The 24,179-nt window shown below is 41.6% G+C and overlaps 1 protein-coding gene across 5 annotated transcripts in view; it reads left to right on the top strand.

Annotated features, from left to right (window-relative positions):
- The window catches only part of WASHC3 (WASH complex subunit 3), a 34,104-nt gene extending 20,350 nt beyond the window's left edge, over positions 1–13,754 (top strand). For all 5 annotated transcript variants that reach the window (XM_039520604.1, XM_039520603.1, XM_039520602.1 and 2 more), the window contains exons 6-7: positions 5,481–5,545; positions 11,667–13,754. In XM_039520604.1, coding sequence (XP_039376538.1) covers positions 5,481–5,545; positions 11,667–11,751 — 150 coding nt within the window. In that variant the 3' untranslated portion in view covers positions 11,752–13,754. The remainder of the gene's footprint in view (positions 1–5,480; positions 5,546–11,666) is intronic.
- Positions 13,755–24,179: the final 10,425 nt, after the last annotated feature.

The following is a 24,179-nucleotide window of genomic DNA, read 5'->3' as shown; positions in this document are numbered from 1 at the left end:
GCTAGCAGAGTAGTCTGTCTTCCAACAGTGGCCTGTGCCAGAGGCATTAGAGGGAATGAACAGAACAGTGCAATTTCAAGTGATTCAGCCCATCATCCAGTCCCTGGTCTGGACACCTGGAGCATAGAGTTGTCCTTGACCATCTTGGCTAATAGCCATTGATGATGGACCTTTCCTCCATGAACTTCTCTAATTCATTTTTTAACCCAGTTACACTTCTGGCCTTCACAAGATCTCCTGCCAATGAGTTCAAGTTGACTGTCTATGTCTCAGGAAGTACTTCCTTATGTTGTTTTAAACCTGCTGCCAGTTAATTTCATTGAGTGACCCCTGGTTCTTGTGTTATCTGAAGGGATAAATAATACTTCCTTATTCTTTTTCTCCACACAATTCATGATTTTATAGACCTCTATCATATCCTCCTTTAGTCATCTCTTTTCCAAACTGAAAAGTGCAAGTCTTTTTAATCTCTCCTCATATGGAAGCTGTTCCATACCCCTAATCTTTTTTTTGTTGCCTTTCTCTGTACTTTTTCCAATTCTAATATCTTTTTTGAGATGGGGAGAGCAGAACTGCACACAGTATTCAAGATGTGGATTTACATAGCGGTACTGATATTTTCTGTCATATCTGTTCCTTTCAGAATGGTTTCTAACATTGCTAGCTTTTTTGACTGCCACTGCAGATTTTCTGAAAACATCTGCTCAACTATCCATGATGACTCCAAGATCTTTTTTTAAGTGGTAACGGCTAATTTAGACCATATCATTTTGTACATATAGTTGGGATTTTTTTTGCAATGTGCATTACTTTGCATTTATCAACATTGAATTTCATCTGCCAGTTTCTTGCCCAGTTTTGTGAGATCGATTTGAAAGTCTTTGCAGTCAGCTTTGGCCTTAACTATCTTGAGTAATTTTGTATCTTCATTTTGCCACCTCACTGTTTACCCCTTTTTTCCAGATCACTTATAAATGTTGAACAGCACTAGTCCAATACAGATCCTTAGGGGATCCTGCTATTTACTTCTCTCTACTGTGAAAACTGACCATTTATTCCTACTTTGTGTTTCCTATCTTTTAACCAGTTACTGATCCTTGAGAGGACCTTCCCTCTTAACCCATGACTGCTTAATTTGCTTAAAAGCCTTTGGGATGGTACCTTGTCAAAGGCTTTTTGAAAATCTCAACTGGATGATCCTTGTGCATGTGTTTTCTGACACCATCAAATAATTCTAATAGATTAGTGAGACATGATTAGCCGTGTTTTTTAATTTTAATATATATAAAAAATTTGGGATTACATTTAGTTTGAACCTCTTATGGTGTTTTTAAATAGTTTCCATTCATCTTGCAGACATTTCACTTTTGTGACTCTTCCTTTTAATTTCCATTTAACTAGCTTCCTCATTTTTATGTAGTTGCACCTCTTGAAGTTAAATGATAATGTGATTTGTTTCAATGGTATTTTTCTGCCCCCATAAGGATGTTACATTTTATTACATTATGGTTATTACCAAGTGGTTCAGCTATTCACCTCTTGGACCAGATCCTGTGGTCCACTTAGGACTAAATCAAGAATTGCCTCTCCACTTGTGAGTTCCAGGACTAGCTGTTCCAAGAAGCAGTCATTAATGGTGTCAAAATTTTCTCAGCATTCTATCCTGAGGTGACATGAATCCAGTCAACAGTTCTTCCTGTCTAAGTCGCCCTATGTGTGGAAATGGAAGCATTTCGGAGAATGCTTCCCATGGACGTCCTGGACTTTAATCTCTTACCTAGCAGCCTAAATTTGGCCTCCAGGATCTCTCTCCTACCGTTCCCTATGTCATTGGTACCTACGTGTACCATGACCATTGCATATTGTCTATCAAGGCGTCTTGAGAGGTCTGCAAGATTTGCACCTGGCAGGCAATTCACCACACAGTTCTCCTGGTCATCTTCTGGAATCCCCCACTGCTGTTACCTGTCTCTTCCTAATAACTGGATTCCCCGCCCCTACAGTGGTAGACTTAATGAGACGAGACCATGACATCATCTGGAAGGATTGTCCCAACTATGGGATTGTTTCCATCAGACTGTGGGGTAGAACTGTTCTACTGTGTCCCTGAAAGTCTCGTCTGTATATCTCTGTCTCTTAGCTCCTCCAGTTCAGCCACTCTGATTTAAAGAGCCTGTACTCGGTCTCTGAGGGCCACGAGTTGCTTGCACCGAATGCACACATACACCACCTGTCCACGAGGCAGGTAATTATACATGCTTCATTCAGTGCAATAAACTGGAAGCCCCTCACATCTGCACCCTGCCTACTCTAGGACTTCCTCTATTACTAAAAGTGAAACTTCACCAGTGCTAGACGATGGTGGGAAAATGACTAGTGAAGTGCTTTTGTAGATGAGATCAGTGTTTTAATGCTGATTTGAAGGGACTACTTCTAGCAATGATGGAGTAGTTCAGTCTCGTTGTCTATAAATCACTGAACAGCCATTGTGTAATATTACTTGTCCACTACCTTATGCACCAGATTTGAACTGGCCATGGGGTGACAGACTTAAATCACTGATTTAAATCAGCAAGCAGGAAACCGTAATTTAAATATCAATTTTAATCATGTATTACATTTGTACTTTTTTAGTCATTTTCCTGAAGAAAGACTAAATTCTAATTTGTCGGTAGTCATTAAAACATGTTTATTTGCAACTAAATATAGCTTTTACACTAAATTTGGTGCTTCTTTTTGCTAATCAGGAGGATACGCTATATCTCTACAGAATTTAAGCAATTGTATAGCTTAATTTACTTTTTTCAGATTCTTAATTTTTATATTTTAGAAAATGGTGAATGATGAGTTTCTTATTTACTAGATTAATTTTTTACCTGTGCTTTATGTTAAGCTCTATTTGGATGGATACTCAAATTCAATTAATGCACAAAGCCAGCATTTTAATTTTGTATTAAATTGGTATTAAATGGCCTGGATATATTTTTTGCATTTAAAGTTGATTTACTAAAGGAAGTATTAACTGTAGTAAATTATTAATTATTTATTTCATCTGATTATTTCTGGTCACTATGTCCCTCAAGGTTTTGGAACCAGTAGATTTCATCCTCACACCTAATTTTTATTCATAGATTGGAAGAAGAAAAAGCAGGAAAACTTGTTTTCTTCTTCAACTCCCAATTTGTTTCTTAATTTTGAATGAACTAATCATTAAACTGAAATGAAGAAAATAATCTCTCTGCACCTACAGAGGAAGCCACTGCTGTCAAAAGATGGTTTAACAGTTCAACAAATTCTGGTTCCAGGTGCTTCACCAGTAGCTTCCACCCATTCAGTGGTTTTACTTTCTTTAAAACTTAGTAGCAAATATGTACTGAATATTTAATTTAATAGATTTTAGTAAATGTAGGTCTTAACATTGACAACCTATGTTAAATGTAATTCAATAGTTTTTTTAAAAAAATAAACCTTTTATTTAATTTTAAATAAAAAAATCCTTTAAAGTTTGTTTTAATCATCTTTTTTTAATCCCCTCCGACTGGCTACCTAAAGGCAGAAAGGATGTGTGTTCAATTACGGGGTTCAGTCCCACTCCTTGCACTGTTAAGCAGTCAAATGTTTGCTACTCTTGGCATTGTAATGTGTAATTGATAACTTTCCTTTAAGTCTTTAGACACAAACAAATCTAGTTGTATCTTGTGTACCAAGTAGTTTGCTCTTTTTGTGGACTATAACATATTAGAATACCTAATTTTCAAGCTTATGGAAAATATTGATGGAACAGTATCTTTATGAATTAAATAACTTTGGATGGTTACAAAAAAATTAACAAGTCAGGAAAGAGTAAGATAGAAAATACTTGAACATCCTTTGCTATAAATTAGGATTAGGGCCTAAAGTTAAACATGCATGTACATAATTGTATTGTGAGTAAAGTTACACGTGTGTAAGTAAGGTCAAAGCCTTAGAGTACTAGGCACGTTAGTAGTGGTAAAATGACTGACTCTGCCCGAAAGGGGTTTGTAAGGGTCTGTGTATGGGTCCCCTTGTCAGGTGAGGGGTCGCTCTTCGCCTTCGCGGCGCCTGGGAACCAGGCCACCTCACTACAGGAGGCTGAGTAGCCGTTCAGTCTCAAATTCCACGCCCTAAATCAGGGCGGGGCAATAGGCAGTAGTCCTAGGCTCAGACCCTCAGGCAGGGCTGAGCAGACACACAGTACCTTAAGCCCGAGCCCTAGGTCAGGGCGGGGCAACAAACAGTAGTCCAGGGCTCAGACCCTTGGGCAGGGGCTGAGTAAATACACAGCAGTTCAGTTTGTCAAAGTCCAAGCCCTAGCTCAGGGCGGGGCAGCAACAGGTACAGGGCTCAGACCCTCAGGCAGGGCTGAGCAGCAGTTCAGGTACAGGGCTCAGACCCTCAGGCAGGGCTGAGCAGCAGACAGGTAAGTCCAGGCTTCTAAGCCTGAGCGTTGGGTTGAGGGGGGAGACTGCCACCCGTGAGGGGGGGTGGCAGGGGGGACGCGGGCCCACCCACTCCACCGCATCCCAGCCCGGGGCCCTAGCAGCGGCGTGGATCCGCTGCAGTCAGTGGGGATCCTGGCTGCAACACACTGACATAGGCTCAGGGTCGGCGGCAGCCAGACTGGGGTCGGCTATCCCCGGGCCACTTCCAAGTTCCCCCTCCGTTGGTACCTGTGTCATCATGGCTTCGGTAGGGGGGTCCACCAGCATTGGCTCCTCAGGAGACGGGTGCACGGGTGGGCTCGGCCAGTCCTCCTCGGGGTACTGGGCTTGGGGCAGGCTCGGCCAGTCCTCCTCGGGGTACCGGGCTCGGGGCAGGCTCGGTTCAGCAGGAGCTCGGGCACCAGTGTCTGTCCTCTCCAGCGGCCGAGCCACAACTGAGCGTTGGGGCCGGGGCTTTATACTTCCTGTCCCGCCCCTTGACTTCCAGGGGGCGGGGACAGGTGGCGGTGACTCCACCCACTTTGGTGGCTGTGCTGGCTCGGCCCCCTCAGGTGCAGCTGGGAGCCAGGCCGTTTCACTACAGGGTTACAGTCTAAACAGACAATATACAGATGAGGAATGGGATGTAGCAAAAAGCAAATGGTTGAACAATGAAGTTTAGAAAGTGTCTTGTTAATGCAATAATTTTTGTTTTGAACATACAGTACATTAACGTTGTCAGCTGTATTGCTGATGCCTACAGCTGTAAATGCAGATCACCCTCTCTATTCCTTGTTTAACTAGAGAAATCCCTCAGAAGCTTAAAATTATGAACATTTGCCCTGTTGCTCCAGGTGCCACCATAGCTAAACAGTTTCCATATATTCAACAGCAGTGATATGGTTCAGTCACCACAGCAAAGCATTGCACGTGATCTGTGCCTAAAAGCAACTGTGGAGTCTATTTGTTCCAGTAGATTTTCACTTTTTGTTTAGTAGTAGTATACCACTTAAACACTTTTTTTCCCCTCCCTCACAGGGTGTTCCTGTAATGGCAATAAGAAACAAAATGATTTCTGAGGGGCTAGACCCAGATCTCCTTGAGTAAGTAATACTTCTATCTTTATACTAAGGTTGGAATGCTACACACTTAAAGGCTTCAGTCATGTTGTCTGGAATGGTTAACAACTGAGAGTGCCTATCTCAGGGCAGGTATCTCAAACAGGTGGTATGTTCTACAATTAGATTTTACCAAGCCAGTAATGAATGTGAACTCCTGGATCGCTAGAACAGTCTTACCATGGAGTCACAGACAGTCCCCTTGTAGTCTCTAGTCTATCCTACCACCCCAACAAACTGGATTTAGTGACAAATGGTCACTTACACCAAAAATTCAGGTTGCTTTCAGTCCCAAGAGACCTCAGATCAATTGGGATCCTAGATCTTACACCAAAGACCATGCCTGTAGCCTATCTGAAGGTTTATAAAATAAATATGGGCTTCTCTGCTTAGGGGTCCTATAAAGGTGCCAGTCAGGCAGCGGCATAGACAGCTGCAGCGGCACAGGAGCTAGCAAACAGAGCTGTAAACAGGAGTTTCAGTGGGAGTTTGCAAGGGGAGTTTGCGGGGGAGACTAAGAGAGCTAGGCAGAGGAATAGACAGGCTAGCGAAGGGAGTGGGTGGTGTTCTGCCAGTGTTCTGGTGCCCGTTGGGGGGTTTGTTTTGCTGTGGGTGGTGGTGGTTTTGTTTTGTTTCCTGGACTAACAGTTTTTAGGTGGGAAGGCTATGACCGATACAACGGCAGCAGTGGAAGACACAATGAAGATGACTGGATGTGGAAGCTGCGGCATGTACATGATCCTGGAGGGGGTACCTGATAAGAGTTTCATCTGCATGAAGTGCCGCCTGATAGAGTTGATGGAAGAAAAGATCCGAGGATTGGAGATGCAGGTGGAAACTCTGGTTGAGTTCGAACAGATGATGGAGCAAAGACATGAGGCTGAAGGGAAAAGCTCAGACTTGCAGATGGAATCAGGACCAAAGAATTCTGAGGGGAGACTGCTGGGTGAGGAAAGTGGACAGTGGAAGCATGTGACTAAGAGAACCAGGCAGAGGAAAAGACGGGCTAGTGAAGGAGAAATAGAGCTCAGGAACAGGTTTGTGGAGTTGGAAAATGAAGAAGGGGCACAGCAGGTGGTTGCTGAAGGTGAGAGGGCAAGAAAGAAGAGAAGAGCAACTAGTCCTGTAGGAAGAGAGGAAGAGTCAATAGAGACAATAACACCAAATATGAGCCCCAGGAGGATATGGGATGGGTTGCGGAGAATTGCAAGGGACAGTAGAAATCGAGAAGACTTGCATCCAGAGGGAACTGGAGATAGACCGGAGAATCGCACCATCACCAGGAAAAGGCAGGTCTACGTGATTGGAGACTCCTTACTGAGAAGAATAGACAGGCCTGTAACCAGAGCTGATCTGGAGAACAGAAGGGTGTGCTGTCTGCCGGGTGCTAAGATACGGGATGTAGACCTGAGGCTGAAAAGGATCCTAACGGGAGCGGGAAAGAATCTGCTGATTGTCCTTCATGTGGGAACAAATGGTATGGCTAGATTCTCACTGGAACGTATCAAGGGAGACTATGCCAGACAGGGGAAGATGCTTAAGGAAATTGAGGCTCAGGTGATCTTCAGTGGGATTCTGCCTGTTCCTAAAGAAGGGCAACAAAGGTGTGACAAGATTATGGCGATCAACAGATGGCTCAGGCAGTGGTGCTATAAGGAGGGCTTTGGGATGTATGGCCACTGGGAAGCATTCGTGGACAGAGAACTGTTCTCTTGGGATGGACTTCACCTGAGTAAGGAGGGAAATAGACTTCTAGGGTGGAGGCTGGCACAACTGATTAAGAGAGTTTTAAACTAGGAATTTGGGGGAGATGGTTGGGAGATGTCCAAGTAATCTCCACGCCAGACTTTAACATTGAGAGGGAAGAAAACAAAGTAAGAAAGGATATAATTGTGGGTAGGAGAATGGACATAAGGAGGAAGGGTAGTGTAGATACCAGTCTCATAGGTGATACTGGTGGTAGAATGTCTGTGTCTAATCGGGTAAAGAATGTCAGTGAAGCCAAACGGCAAAAATTAAGATTGTTTACACACTAATGCGAGAAGCTTAGGTTACAAAATGGAGGAACTAGAGCTACTGGTGCAGGAAGCGAAACCGGATATTATAGGGATAACAGAAACATGGTGGAATAGTAGTCATGACTGGAGTACAGGTATTGAAGGGTATGTGCTGTTTAGGAAAGACAGAAATAAAGGCAAAGGTGGTGGAGTAGCATTGTATATCAATGATGAGGTAGACTGTAAAGAAATAAGTGATGGAATGGATAAGACAGGGTCTGTCTGGGCAAAAATCACATTGGGAAAGAAAGCTACTAGAGCCTCCCCTGAGATAGTGGTTGGGGTGTGCTACAGACCGCCGGGATCCGATTTGGATATAGATAGAGACCTCTTTAATGTTTTTAATGAAGTAAACACTAATGGGAATTGTGTGATCATGGGAGACTTTAACTTCCCAGATGTAGACTGGAGGACAAGTGCTAGTAACAATAATAGGGCTCAGATTTTCCTGGATGCGATAGCTGATGGATTCCTTCACCAAATAGTTGAAGAACCAACAAGAGGGTATGCCATTTTAGATTTGGTTTTGGTGAGCAGTGAGGACCTCATAGAAGAAATGGTTGTAGGGGACAACCGTAGTTCAAGTGATCATGAGCTAATTCAGTTCAAACTAGATGGAAGGATAAACAAAAATAGATCTGGGACTAGGGTTTTTTATTTCAAAAGGGCTAACTTTAAATAATTAAGGAAATTAGTTAGGGAAGTAGATTGGACTGAAGAACTTGTGGATCTAAAGGCGCAGGAGGCCTGGAATTACTTCAAGTCAAAGTTGCAGAAACTATCAGAAGCCTGCATCCCAAGAAAGGGGAAAAAATTCATAGGCAGGAGTTCTAGACAAAGCTGGATGAGCAAGCATCTTAGAGAGGTGATTAAGAAAAAGCAGAAAGCCTTACTGAAATTGAGTAAGTACAAGGAGTGGAAGATGGGAGGGATTAGCAAGGAAAGCTACCTTATTGAGGTCAGAACATGTAGGGATAAAGTGAGAGGCTAAAAGCCAGGCAGAGCTGGACCTTGCAAAGGGAATTAAAACCAATAGTAAAAGGTTCTATAGCCATATAAATAAGAAAACAAAGAAAGAAGAAGTGGGACCGCTAAACACTGAGGATGGAGTGGAGGTTAAGGCTAATCTAGATATGGCCCAATATCTGAACAAATACTTTGCCTCAGTCTTTAATGAGGCTAATGAAGAGCTTAGGGATAATGGTAGGATAACAAATGGGAATGAGGATATGGAGGTAGATATTACCACATCCGAGGTAGAGGCCAAACTCAAACAGCTTAATGGGACTAAATCGGGGGGCCCAGATAGTCTTCATCCAAGAATATTAAAGGAACTGGCACATGAAATTGCAAGCCCATTAACAAGAATTTTTAATGAATCAGTAAACTCAGGGGTTGTACCGTATGACTGGAGAATTGCTAACATAGTTCCTATTTTTAAGAGAGGTTAAAAAAAAGGGATCTGAGTAACTATAGGCCTGTTAGTTTGATATCTGTAGTATACAAGGTCTTGGAAAAATTTTTGAAGGAGAAAGTAGTTAAGGACATTGAGGTAAATGGTAATTGGGACAAAGTACAACATGGTTTTACAAAAGGTAGATCGTGCCAAACCAAACTGATCTCCTTCTTTGAGAAGGTAACAGATTTTTTTTAGACAAAGGAAACGCAGTGGATCTAATTTACCTCAATTTCAGTAAGGCATTTGATACGGTTCCACATGGGGAATTATTAGCTAAATTGGAAAACATGGGCATCAGTATGAAAATTGAAAGGTGGATAAGGAACTGGTTAAAGGGGAGACTACAACGGATCATACTGAAAGGTGAACTGTCAGGCTGGAAGGAGGTTACTAGTGGAGTTCCTCAGGGATCGGTTTTGGGACCAATCTTATTTAATCTTTTTATTACTGACCTTGGCACAAAAAGTGGGAATGTGCTAATAAAGTTTGCGGATGACACGAAGCTGGGAGGTATTACTAATACAGAGAAGGACTGGAATATCATACAGGAAGATCTGGATGACCTTGTAAACTGGAGTAATAGTAATAGGATGAAATTTAATAGTGAAAAGTGCAAGGTTATGCATTTAGGGAGTAATAACAAGAATTTTGGTTATAAATTGGGGACACATTAGTTGGAAGTAACAGAGGAGGAGAAGGACCTTGGAGTATTGGTTGATCACGGGATGACTATGAGCCGCCAATGTGATATGGCCATTAAAAAAGCTAATGCGGTCTTAGGATGCATCAAGTGAGGTATTTCCAGTAAAGATAAGGAGGTGTTAGTACCGTTATACAAGACACTGGTGAGACCTCATCTGGAATATTGTGTGCAGTTCTGGTCTCCCATGTTTAAGAAGGATGAATTCAAACTGGAACAGGTACAGAGAAGGGCTACTAGGATTATCGGAGGAATGGAAAACCTGTCATATAAAAGGAGACTCAAAGAGCTTGGCTTGTTTAGCCTAACCAAAAGAAGGTTGAGGGGGAATATGATTGCTCTTTATAAATATATCAGAGGGATAAATATCAGGGAGGGAGAGGAATTATTTAACCTTAGTACCAATGTGGACACAAGAACAAATGGATATAAACTGGACATTAGGAAGTTTAGACTTGAAATTAGATGAAGGTTTCTAACCATTAGAGGAGTGGAGTTCTGGAACAGCCTTCCAAGGGGAGTAGTGGGGGCAAAAGACATATCTGGCTTCAAGACTAAGCTTGATAAGTTTATGGAAGGGATAGTATGATGGGATAGCCTAATTTTGGCAATTAATTGATCTTTGATTATTAGTAGGTAAATATGCCCAATGGCCTGTGATGGGATGTTAGATGGGGTGGGATCTGAGTTACTACAGAGAATTCTTTCCTGGGTGCTGGCTGGTGAGTCTTGCCCACATGATCAGGGTTTAACTGATCGCCATATTTGGGGTTGGGAAGGAATTTTCCTCCAGGGTAGATTGTCAGAGGCCTTGGAGGCTTTTCGCCTTCCTCTGCAGTGTGGGGCACTGGTCACTTGCTGGAGGATTCTCTGCACCTTGAGGTCTTTAAACCACAATTTGAGGACTTCAGTAACTCAGACATAGGTATGGGGTTTGTTACAGGAGTGGGTGGGTGAGATTCTGTGGTCTGCGTTGTGCAGGAGGTCAGACTAGATAATCATAATGGTCCCTTCTGACCTTAAAGTCTGTGAGTCTATGTACACGCTTAATGTCAAATTGTGCCAGGAGAGATGCCCCATCAGGCACTTATCTTTGTCACATTTCACAAACTAAGCGGGATTGAGCCTAGGAAATACTTGGCTGGGGGACCTCCAAGAAAAAACAGGTTCTGCAGGAAGTGATGCTGGTGATTCATTAGGTGGCATGTTTTCCCATGAATTTATACAGAACAAATGTTCTGGCATAGTGTTAGCATATCTAAGAGTACACTACTTCCTGTATTTCAGAGTAAATGCAAAGGGTTGACTGCTTGTAGTCACTGAAGATCCTGTGACTTTCTGCAAGTCAGATTTTCAGTCTTGGTATCCTAGCCAAATTCCAGTCTGAGTAATTAATTGTTTTTGCCTACCTAAAATTATCCTGCAGTTTTAGTTGCATACTGTATTCACTTCCTGTCATGTACTGTTTTCACTGCTTAATGGGGCACAGCATGTTCCATTCTGTAATGGTCCTAGAACTCATGAAGATTGTACAAGAATTTGGATTAATCAATACTATCTGCTTTCAGCTTTCTCTTCAGGTGCCAGTAAAACTTCTTTTAGTGACTAAGGAATTTTCTGGTGCTCTCTTAATGTGTCTCCAAACTGAACTCTACTGGGTCTTAAAATCCAGTGGACTGAAAGCTCTGAAGTTACACATCAGTTGAAAATGAAGAGGTTCCAACCCAATGTATTTTTATATCTTGTATTGTAAACTCGGGTTTTATTGTTTTTAAAATGCTGTGTAAGTTTATGGTGAAAGCTGCTAAATAAACCAAGCTATTAATAGCTTTTTGATCATATTTTTTCCCTTGGAATTTAACGAAGTATAATCTTTCTCTTCACTTTTAGGACACCAGATGCCTTAGTGCCTGCGTGGGGAGATGAAGTGAATGCAGAAGAAAGTTCTGACAGTGAATCTTCATTTAGTGACTAAAGAAACTGATTTCTGCCTTAGACAACTTCTGCTAAGTGCTATATATTCGGCGCTTTTTACATTATAGCAGGAGAATGGTAAATAATTATTCATATGGCTCAAACAAAACCAAACACCTTTTTTGGTGCTGAGGTCCTCATGTTCTCTTCCAGAAAGTTTTAACAGACAAACACATTCAACCTGAACTAAGATCTCAATTGGTATAGCTCATAATGCATTATCACACACTGAGAAGGCCTTATACAAGATTCTTCTGTCTTGCAGAAGTAAAAAATACTATTTATATATTACTGTCATTTGTGAAACTCTAATATTAAAGACTTTGGTCTGATATGATTAGACTTGTAATTTAACATTTTGTTTATCTAAATTCATTCTTCCAATCCCATAGCTTGCAGGCTAGGCTTTTCAAATTGGAATGGCCTAATTTCAGACTGATGCACTGTAATGTTTCTTATGCGATGGTTTTATATTTAAATGATGCAGCAAGAAATACAAAAGTTAGCTATTTTATAATGAACCCAATGAGTTCTGTATAGCAAACTGATCTAAAAATCAGATATTAAAAAAAAATTAAATCTAACTTTCAAAGTGTAAACTGCTATTCTGGCTTCAGACTCTGAATTTGATATAAAGTTTGATAAAGAAATTTCTGTTTTAAAAAAAATGAATCTGTATAAATCCAGATTAGAGTGGAGTATAAGACTACACAACTCCAGTGAGTTGTTTTGAAAATGGCATTGTGAAGGAAATGGGTTACCAGAAAATTACTAATGGAATTCTGAAGCCTTTCACCACTTAGTCACTGTGATACAGGTCTGTAATAACCAAAAGTAGAAACCACACTCTGATAGCTGTTTGGCTCATTTAAAGTGGTCTGTGGTCTTAGTCCATCTTATGTTGGATAAGAAACCCTCTCATAATTGGTGTCCTTTTTGATAGTTTCATCAGAAAAACCAAGGATTAATTTATCCAGATGATAAAACATCCTCTCACCTCTGGAGGTGGTGTCTTTGAACCAGCGTAAAGCTACATGGGGGGGATTGAAGTGGGGAGAGGTATGAGGAAACCCATTCTGTGCCTGACTTATCCACAGAGCTAATATCTTTTTCTAAAGCACTTAATTCACTGTATGGACCAAACAGCATGAAATTCTGTAAGACTTGTATGATACCATGTGTTTTACATCAAAGTCTTCCATGTACTTGGTCTCAGTGGGTCACAGTTGAATTTCTACACTGAAATGTTAGGCTAAGTGCAGCAGAACTACTAGATTGGCTGGATCATTTAAACAGTGTCTTTTCACATTCATCTTAAAACACAGAGGGAAGACTAGAATTGCAGCTTTGATTATGAGCAAACTTACCAGGTTTCATTAAAGAGCTCATTACATCCTCCTGCTTCAGATAAAGGCTTTGCTCCAGCAATTCATCTGCTCATTCGGTAACTTTTAAGGACAGCTCTTATATAAGCAAAATGGGAAGAGATGAAACTCTGGCCTGGACTACACTTAAAAATTAGATTGGCGAAGCTATGTCACATAGGGGATGTGAAAAAATTCACATCCCCGAGCACTGTAGTTGAGCCACCTTAAGCCCCAATGTAGACACAGCTAGGCTGACAGCAGTATTCTTCTAAAAACCCCTTCCATCACTATAGAAAACTTCTACACTATGGCAAAGCTGCAGTGCTGAATCTGTGCTGCTGTAGCTCTTGTAGTGTGGACATAGCCTCTCTGTATAACCTCTACGTTTAAAATATCTATAACCCATATGAACGCGATGTGCACTAAAGAATAACTAATTAATATTAATAGATCACATTTAAGGTAGCACTTGCTCAAGTAAGAAGTATTAAGATATGTTAGCAATAAATAGTTATTTCAGAACCTAAATGCGTATTGTAATGTTTTTTCACATATACTAAAACACTGGTACTTCATGAAGTCTGTTTGAAACTGATTGACGCATGTGTATATAATTAAAGCTATGTTTTGTAAACAAGTTGTGACTGTTCATTTTAACGGATATTAAAATCTTTAGTCTGCCGGTTTCACAGAATTGTCATAATCCTATTTAAAACAAGTTAACATTTTTGCATTTCATTTTCTCATTGGTGGAGTTGCACAATGATCACTTTACACAGTTACATAAGGCTACCTGTGGAGGATCTGTAATCTTCTCTAAAGGTAAATTATTTAATTTTTCTACGTATCTTGATTCTGAATGTGCTGAAGCACAGTTGGTGGTGGGGGGGGATTTTTAAGAAGAGGAGCAAATAGACTTCTCAGTCCATATTTAGGCAACTGAATAAGTGACCTGACTCTCAAAACTGCTGAGGATCCAGCAGCTCCCACTGAAATCCCAATAGTGACCTGCATTCTTGCTTTAAGTTGATGGTGGCTGCTGGGTGCTCTGCACTTTTGAAAGCCAAGTCCTGTCCTCTGCCTCTTTTTCCATTGTAGATACACCCTAAATGAGCAGAGGATGGTCTCCTATGAGGGGCAACTTCCTGTTGTTAGGCCCTGGCAAGAGAAACTAATTTGCAAAACCTTGTCTCTTCTTATAGATTCCAAGGCCAGAAGAGACCATTGTAATCATCTAGTTGGCCCCTTGAATACCATAGGCCATAGAACTTTCCTAAAATAATTCCTAGAGCAGATGTTGGTTGTATTTCTAAATCTTGATTTTAAAAAAGTCAGTGATGGGGAATCCACCATGACCTTTGGTAAATTGTTCCAGATTGTTCTGACCTTGCTATGATTATGTCACATAAAGGGTGGGGTTAGTGGTTAATCTTTAAAATTGTTACTCACCAAACATAAGATACAACATATCTAACTCAGATATAGCAGAGATTATTCCTCAAGAAGAATTTAGCAAGACGATTCAGAGGTTATTTTAATTTGTTTTTTTAATGCCACTTTTAAATTAACAGTGAATTGAGACTTTTTTAAACTAAAGGATTTTTTTTCCTCTGGTCACTAATAATTGAACAGCTGAATTTCTTCATTTACTTCAAAGAACTTGGATTAAAATGTTTGTTTTTAATGGTGGCATTTCAGACACTTATGACTGACCAGCCTTAAATGGAAGCTTGTATGTGACCTTAACTGTAGTATTTGCTATTGGGCAGGTTAGAATCATTTGGTTTTTTGGGTACCATTTCTACGCAGGGGGAGGGGTCAGCACTTTACAAAGTTGTCATGCAGTTCTTTTGCGTGGTTTACAGACATCTTGCTGCCATCTGCACTTCTTCACAGTTGTTCCCACTTCAGTGGAAATATAACTTAACTTTGAAAATCTTAAACATGCCTGTTGGTTTTAAACTGAAGTGTAGAAGCTGAAATAACTATCCCCTCCCTCTTAGCTTCAGTGAGAGATTCCCCCTCCCCTCCTCAACCTCTTTAGACCCTCTATTGAATATGTGACGTCTTGCCCTCTCCACCTGCATTACCTGAGTGCCAATCACAATCCTGCTCCTGTGGTGCCAGGAATGTGCTGTTTCCACCTGGCCTCCAGCCTCAACTTCATCTGCATGTTACTACCATCTCATTGCTGAGGGAGGGGCTGTGCCTCTGCCAGGAAGGGGAAGGGAAGCACAGTGCACCTGCTGAAACAATGAGTCCATATATGGGAGATTGGTTTAGGACTGGATATTGTCAAAATTGTTGCCCTAGCCCTCCCTTCTCTATCCTAGAATTCTCTAGTTACCTGGTTCTAACTCTGATTTGTCCTTAAACACTTCCTGCAGGCTAAACCTATTCCATTCAGTAAGCATTCATGGTCTTCTGTGCAATGCAAAACAGCGCAAGAGAGCGGTTCATCTTGGGTCCATGCTAGTTTCAAATAGTATTTCGTTCCACAGAAAGGCCAGCTTTCCAGGTAAGCCTGCTTTAAAAAGCAGTTGCCAGCAGCAATTTACTCCTAAAAGATGCAGTAGAGAATAAATGAGGTGAAAGACATTCAGATAAATACACCTTTCTGCAGCCAAGTCATAGATATTTTAAAACTTCTATCTAGGGCAATGCTACATTTTATAGGCCTGAGGGCTATTTCAGTCCATAGCTGGAATAACTCTTTAAGGTACTTAGCCTCCATAGGGAGCACTCCGATATTGCAGTAATCTTTATTATTTATCTTCACAACATCCCTGTGAGGTAGGGAAGTGCTATTATCCCCAGCGTGCCTCAGTTTCCCCATCTGCACTGAGTGGCTTAGTGACTTGCCCACGGTCATGCAGGAAGTCTATGGCAGATCAGCAAATTGAACTTGGGTCTCCCAAAGTCCTAGTCTAGCACCCAAACCACTGGGCTGTCCTTCCACCCAATTCCCCTGATCAGCTGTAGATTGAAAAGAAGTTTCATGGTCCTTCTTGCAAGTTGACATTATTTGTTTTTTGATTTTTAAATATCTGGTGACGAGTGTGAGGATGGGGACACTTGGTTCTGCACTGATATGAGATGCTTCAAGCTCACAGCAATATTTTAACCTTCATGCAGTTGCCCCTTTAATATGTTGACTGACTCATTTGTTTTGGATATCAGGCAGGGAAAATCCCATTGCTGCAGTTGAATTTTACAGTCAGTGCCTAATGAAAGGAAAAGATAACCATGCTCTCTGGGGATTTTTTCCCCATTTTATGAGTAAATGAAATAAATAGTTCTTCACTTCATGGTCTGCTGCTTTATCAATGAAGTAATAAGAACTTCATACGCAATATAATACTTTGTCACTAGAATCAGCACCAACACCCATTTGCAGTCTAACAGTCTAGTACATTTACTGAAATCAGTTTTGCTTTTGATAGTGGTGGCATGGCAAAGCATTGTAAAGTAAATCATAGGCTTAAGTTTCATCAGGAATCTAGCCTCCATATTCACCTTGGAATTGCTGTATATAGCTTTATCTGCAGAACAGTGTACATGTGGTTCTTTTAATTATTTCCACCAAATTTGGGATCTTATTTTATGGGATGATTGCAGGTCTCTTATGTCTAAAATGTCATGCTATTAATACTTACCATGTGTGTAGTGCTTTATATGTTCAAAGCTCTATATAGGAACTTAGGAATTGCCATACTGGATCAAACATGTGGTCCACCTAATCCAATATCTTGCCTGACAGTGGCCAGCACTGGATGCTTCAGAAAAGGTGCTTAAGAGGAGGGTGCCCTCCATGTGAAAGTCTCATCCTAATCCCTAAAAGAGATTAATTTAAACACTGAAGCATGAGGGCTTTAACCTTTCCATATTCTTTTGGATTAACTGTTATACCTCTGGATGTTCTTGTTATTTGTATAAATATACCCCTTAAGGGCAGTAAATTATTGCTTAAAATATACAAATGTCTATAAAAGACTTTGTAAAGCATTTTGTACCTTTACTAACATAGACCCCCAGGCCTCGGACACACAGTCCACGGTCAAGCTTATTTTTATTTCTCAGTCAGCCCCGGACATCAATAAGCGGTTGCAGCAGCTCGAGGGCGCTGAGGGAAAATCCCTAAAGGAACTGGTAAGCGTGGCCACCTGTGTGTATCACACAAAAAATAAAGTTCAAAAAACCAAACAGGTGAAAATGCTAGCAGCCCTTGTAAACACTGGAAGTAAGAAACAAGGAGGAAGGTGGGGGAACCCCAAGTGGCAACCAAAAACAAATCAAGGGGGGGCCCCAAGTCATGCTAATAACATATGTAATTACTGTAAACAGCTTGGTCACTGAAAAAGGGAGTGCCCAAACAGACGTACCGGACGACAACCCCGACCTCAACACCAAATGGCTGTAAAAAAAAAAAAAAAACTGACGCTGTTAATAGTAACAAATAACGGCGACCAGGGGGTTCACTTGTTAACTATTCAAATGACTTTACCATTTATGTTTGTTCCTCCACAGCCCCCCAGGTCCGTTTAACTTTGGGAGGAACCGCTTATTCTTGTCTTCTGGACTCAGGGGCTGCCCTTTCTACTGTTACTGCCAAGCCAAAGAAGGGGGAATCTCACAAATAAAAGCATTCCGGTAATGGGTATAGGCGGAAAGCCATTTAACAGTCCTGTATTACAAAAGGCTGCTGTAAAAATCTCTGGTGTTTCTGCCTCCCATGCTTTCCTATTAGCTCCTGACTCTCCAGTTAACCTCTTGGGTAAAAATCTGTTGCGTAAACTGCGTGCTCAGATTTTCTTTTCAAATAACAAAATCATCCTTCGGCTGCCTGAAAACCAACTCCCCAAGCTATGTGCTATTTTGACCCAGGCTTCAGAGGACTCGATCCTGCCTGCGGGCTCGATCCTACCTGAGCGACTCAAACAGGAGGTAAAAACCTCCCTGTGGGGCACTTCAAAGGCAGACTTGGGAACTCTCCGGACAAAGCCGGTAAGAATAACCCTAAAGCCAGGCATTGACATTCCTCGAATTCGTCAGTACCCCATCCCCCGAGAAGCCTTGCTCGGCCTCCGGAATCTTATCAACACATTCCTGCGGTTGGGAGTGTTGGTTCGCACTAAGTCTCCTTTCAACACCTCCATTCTGCCTGTTAAAAAACCTGACCTGAATCCAGAGGAAAAACCGGTATACCGATTTGTCCAAAATTTGCGTGCAGTAAATAAAGTCATCCAGGCTAATCACAATGCGGTACCTAACCCCCACACTATCCTCTCTGCCATTCCAGCAGGTACCGCTTGTTATTCAGTAATAGACTTGTGTAATGCCTTATTCAGTATTCCTCTAAATCAAGACAGCTGAAATATCTTTGTCTTCACATGGACGGATCCAGAGATGGGGAAAGCAAAGCAACTAACCTGGACCCGGCTACCACAGGGATATGTCGAGTCTCCAACTATTTTCTCCTCCATCCTGACACGCAATTTAGCTAATATTAACCTACCGCGTGGGTCTACATATCTCTTGTATGTGAATAACGTCCTGGTTTGTTCCCCGGATCAGGTAACATGTAAAATGGACACTATTTACTTGCTAAATTGCCTGGCAAAAAAAAAAAAAAAGTATCCCCTTCTAAGCTTCAGTTTGCCAAAAATAAGGTAACCTATCTTGGTCATGTGCTCACCCCGGGGCATCGAGCGTTATCCAGTACCCGTATTCAGTCGGTCCTTAACATTCCCCTACCAAAAACAAAGCGTGAAATGCGGGAATTTCTAGGCCTTGCAGGATTTTGCTGTTCCTGAATTCGAAGGTTTTGGGGAAATGGCTAAACCCCTCTTTAAATTAATCACTCATAATGCCGAGGAGCCCCTCCATTGGAATTCTGGGGCTGTTAGGGCCTTCCAGGGAATCAAAGCAGCTTTGGCCTCAGCCCCAGCCCTTGAACTCCCCGATTATCAAAAGCCTTTTGTGCTCTATGTTCATAAGCGTCTAGGGGTGGCCTCCGGTGTACTTACACAAGCTTTTAAACCTAAGGAACAGCCTGTAGCTTATTATTCCCAAAAATTGAATGCTATGGCACAAGGGTTTCCTGGTTGCCTCCAAGCAGTTGTTGCAGCTGGTCTCCTGCTACCCCCAAGCAAAAAAAATTACCTTGGGCCATCCAATGACCTTACGGACCCCACATGCAGCCCAACAACTGTTAGTCCAAAAGGGCACTCAACATTTAACCTCTCAAAGACTAACTCATTTAAAAGTTTTTGTTATCTAAAACCAACCTAAAAATTAAACAGTGCCATACCTTGAACCCTGCTACCCTTTTACCATTCCCGGACAGTGAGCATAAGCCCTCACATGACTGCCTTCAGGTAATCCAGCATCAAAAAAAACCTCAATCAGATCTTTCAGATGTGCCCATTCCAAATGCTAAACTGAAACTGTATACGAATGGCTCTGCACGGGTTATAAAAGGCCAGCGAGTATCTGGATTCGCAGTAACTACTCAGTTTAATATATTACAGTCTGCCCCCCTGGGACCCTCCACTTTAGCCCAGGCAGCAAAATTGGTAGCCCTCACCCGAGCATGTGAGCTGGCAGCAGGTCAGTCTGTAAACATATATACCGACTCAAAATATGCCTTTGGTATTTGCCATGCCACAGGCCAATTGTGGGCACAACATGGGTTTATTACTTCCAGTGGCACTAAGGTAGCACATGGGCCCTTAATCCTAAAATTATTAAAAGCCATTCATTTGCCATCTAAGGTTGCCATCGTCCATGTCCGGGCCCATCAAAAAGAAAATGATCCCACCGTCCGTGGCAACCGGCTGGCTAGTACAGCTTCAAAAGTGGCTTCCTTGCAGCCTTATGTTGCACACCAGATGGCACTCACGTCCCCTCTCCCACCAACTCCAGTCCTGGCCCCTTTTACCCCTGAGCCTTTAAAAGTTAAGCATTGGAAAAGCATAGGGGCCACCAAGACGCCAAGGGGGAAGTGGCAACTGCCAAATAAAAAAAGGGCTTTGCCCCAAGCTGCTCTGCGGCCTGCCCTACTTAAACTACATCAAAAAACACACGGTGGAGCAAAAGCTATAGCGGCTACTGTGAATAGACTTTGGTATGCCCCTAAAGTATTCCAGGAAGCTAAACAAATCCTTGTTACCTATAACATCTATGCAAAATTCAATCCAAGGGGGGAACCTAAAGGCCCCCCCCCCCCGAAGCCAGGTTATGGGCATACACACCCTTTAAACGACTCCAAATTGACTACTCAAAAATGCCTAAGTGCCAAGGCTACAAGTACCTTCTTATAATCGTGTGCCAACTGACTGGTTAAATCAAAGCATTCCCAACTAAACAAGCAACCACCTTAAAAGTAAAAAAAAACCCTACTAAACCACGTAATTCCTAGGTTTGGCCCTCCTAGGTCTATTAACTCTGACCAAAAAACCCATTTCACTGCCCAGGTTATTCAATACATTACAAAAGCCCTAGGTATCACCTGGCTTTTATACACCCCTTAAAGACCACCATCTTCTAAGCAAATAAAAAAAAATCAAACGTTAAAACTTAAACTCTCTAAACTGTGTGCTCAGACTGGGTTAAAATGGCTTCAGGCCCTGCCCCTGGCTCTTTTGGCAGTTCGAACCGCCCCCAAAGGCTGGCTCCGTCTCTCACCCTTTAAACTTTTATTTGGCAGGCAATACACCGGATTTGCTAATCCAGGACCTGTGACTAATTTAGCCACTTGGGGTGACGAGGAGCTAACCAAATATGTTGTTTCCCTCCAAACTACTCTCATATCTCTCCACAGGTACGCAGCTCAATTTCAGTCACTACCCGCTAATATCCCTGCCCATTGGATCACTCCAAAAAACTGGGTCTATGTAAAAAAGTAAAAACACAAGCCTCTCCAACCCCGGTGGGCGGGCCCTTTCCAAGTCCTCCTTACTTCCCACACTGCGATTCGTGTAAAAGAGCGAGACACTTGGATTCATCATACCCAAGTCAAACTAGCCCTTAGGCCGGGGCCAAAAGCAAACGACTCCGGACCTCGAGGGAGCACCGCCAGCTCTTCCCACCGTGACCCGGAAAAGCCAAAAGCAGACGGTACCTGAAAAGCTATTCTCACAAGCTTTTCACCCCCTCCATAAAAGCTCGAGCAAAACGAGCCGTAAATCCCTTAGTTGTCAGACAAACAGGATTCCATTCCTTTGTCCGTGCTCTTATTCCTGGGTTGGGGGTGGCAAAGCTCAAAAAAGCAATAGTAAATATTTCTGCAAAGCTTAAAAAAACGGCTAATGCATCAATAAACGCTTTCCAAAAATTACAACAAAAAATTAATAAGGTAGCAAAAGTAGCTTTGCAGAATAAATGTGTGCTAAATGCCATAAATGCTAAAATAGGGGGGGCTTGCGCTCGCATCAGGGAAAAATGTTGTTTTTATGTTAATCACTCTGGCTTAATTAAAATTTTTTTACAAGCTATTAAAAATGCTGCTGTTGTATTTCATGCTGTATCTCTTAATCACACTTTTAGTTTTAAGGACCTTCTCCCAGACCTTGGGTCCTGGTTTACAGGGCTCTTCCGAACAATTGTTAAGTAAATTATTTTCCTCCTTTTCTTTTTATGTGTTATTTAAATAATAATAATTCAATGTGCAAAATGTCTGTGTACTGCTGTAACCAGAAGCTCTGCTGTCCAAAGAAAAACTCAGTTCCTGTCCCTCCAACTAGACCGCAAATTGCGTAACGGGCCTGACAATGTGGGCTTGCCAGGCCCGAAGGGGGGACTGTGAAAGTTACTGGTAGCTCCCCTTAACAACTAGCAGGCAGCCAGTAGAGGGAAGCAGAAGCCTCACGTACACAGTAACCTGAACTTTTGAACTGTCTTTTCTCCTCTGCCTTAAAGCAGAAAAAACTAGCTCCAAGCCGGTTTTCACTGACCAGATAACAGTTTCACGGGGTCTGGCAACCACCAATGAAGTGTTAACATGGCATGGTCTTTGTCTAAAAGTGTATAAAAAGTTTGTAAAATTTGTATGAAGCAGAGTTCTTTGTACCTGAGTACAGAACTCTCCTTTTTTCTGCAAAATAAAGCAATCTTTCCTTATCCCTGTCAGGCTGTTGTTGGCTCTCAGCTAGACGGACCCAATATTTCGGTAACACTTACATTTCAGAGCAATATAAACAAGTCATTGACTGTGTAATTTTAATTTGTACTGACTTCGCTAGTGCTTTTTATGTAGCAAATATCTAGATGAGTTGATGTTCCCCTGGAAGACCTCTGTGTACCCCTGGGGTGAGTGTATTCTGGTTGAGAACTACTGATTTAAACCACTATTTATTTTAAAATCCTGTAAATTTAAATCCAAATCCAAAACTAGACCAAGAGTATGGACAAAATGCAGCAGGACACCTGTATATTTAGTTTAAGATTTTGTTTTTTTAACTTGGATTAGAAACAACTGAACATGGCAGCATCTTCAGCCTCAGCAATTGCTACTCTCTTCTTGAGCAAGCTATGGCCCATCTTCAGGCCATTTTTTTTTTTGATGTTGAGATGATAAATGTTAGTAGGGTGACCAGATGTCCCATTTTTAAAGGAACAGTCCTGTTTTTTGGGACTTTTTCGTATATAGGCTCCTATCACCCTCCACCCCATGTCCCGTTTTTTTTCACCATTGCTATCTGGTAACCCTAAATGTTAGAGATGGGTCCAAAGTAAAATCCTGCATCTGAACAGCCATAACCTTTGAGGAAATTTGGATCTTGTACTATCTTAATGACTGGTATCATGTCTCTGATGGACTGAACTTAAACTCCATATTCGAACATGCTTAGACGTGAGGAAAGTATGGATCTTTGCTGTTCTGCCCTTTCTCTATATAACTGACACAGAAACTTCTAGTTGGAAGTTGTAATACACTCCATCCGAGGATATGTGCTGTGTCCTTTAGCTTGATGGTCCCTTTTTCTTCCTGAATGTATTTTTGGACTATGTCTGTGAAGCCAAAACCCTAGTAAAATGGTTCATGATCTTGGAAGCAGCCTCTTATTGGAGAAGTGCAGCTCATAAAGCGAAGAAAGTGAATGGGAAAAATTGTACACAGGAAGAGATGGAGATCAAATATTTTATACATGCATATGGATTAGTACTTGGTCTTGTTTATCAAAATCTGGTCTAAATAAATTATAACTCTTCTATAAACTTTTCTGTATCAGGAGCTCTGTAGTAACAATAGCTTTGCCACATTGTCACGTGAAATCTTGCAGCACAGTGAGAAACTGGGTATCAAATGATCCTACCATCACACTGCTGCTGAGAGAGACAATATGGAATGTTTTATAAGACCTATCATAAATGACAAATCTAGCAAAGGATGCATTCTTCCTCTGCTTTCACGAGTGTGCTCTCTAATAGTTCGTTTACTTCATTCTCCAACAATTTTATGCCTTATTCCCACCATGAGTCTTCCCAAATACTTAGTTATGTTCTCATAGTGAAGTCCCAAGTTTATGCTGGCTTTGAGAACCTATAGGAATCTTTCCTTGATGTAGGAAACTAAACACACACAGTTAATGTTTTAACCAGTTGTAGATTATGTATCCCCCTGCTTTCCAAATGAACATTTGGTCTTTGCTGTATCCAGTGTATCTATTTAACAAGAAGAAGAGTATGACAAGGGAGAGAGTGGAAGAACAGTGAAAAAGAGTTTCTGTTTTTCTCGGTTGCTGCACTCTTCGCTATTTGTTCACTGCTGTGATTCAGTAAGTGCCAGATGATGACATTGGAGGACTTTGCCAAGAACCCTTGAGCAATGCTAGATTGTTTACCCAGACTAATGCTGGCATTATCAATGGCAAGAGATGAAGTTCTGTGATCAGTTGTTAACAGCCATTGTCTGCATATTCTTTGATTAGAGTGGTAATGGCTCATAATACCATTGACCTACGTTCAGTTTAGTTTAGAGAACAGACATAGACAAGAAGCTGGCCACCAAATTACAAACATATTGAAAAGATTATTTCCAACCACCTGAATGCATTTAAAA

This window comes from Mauremys reevesii, linkage group 1 (genome assembly GCF_016161935.1).
Source record: "Mauremys reevesii isolate NIE-2019 linkage group 1, ASM1616193v1, whole genome shotgun sequence".
Taxonomy (NCBI): domain Eukaryota; kingdom Metazoa; phylum Chordata; order Testudines; family Geoemydidae; genus Mauremys; species Mauremys reevesii.
Note: the sequence above shows the minus strand (reverse complement) of the source record. Positions and strands in the feature narration are given on the sequence as shown.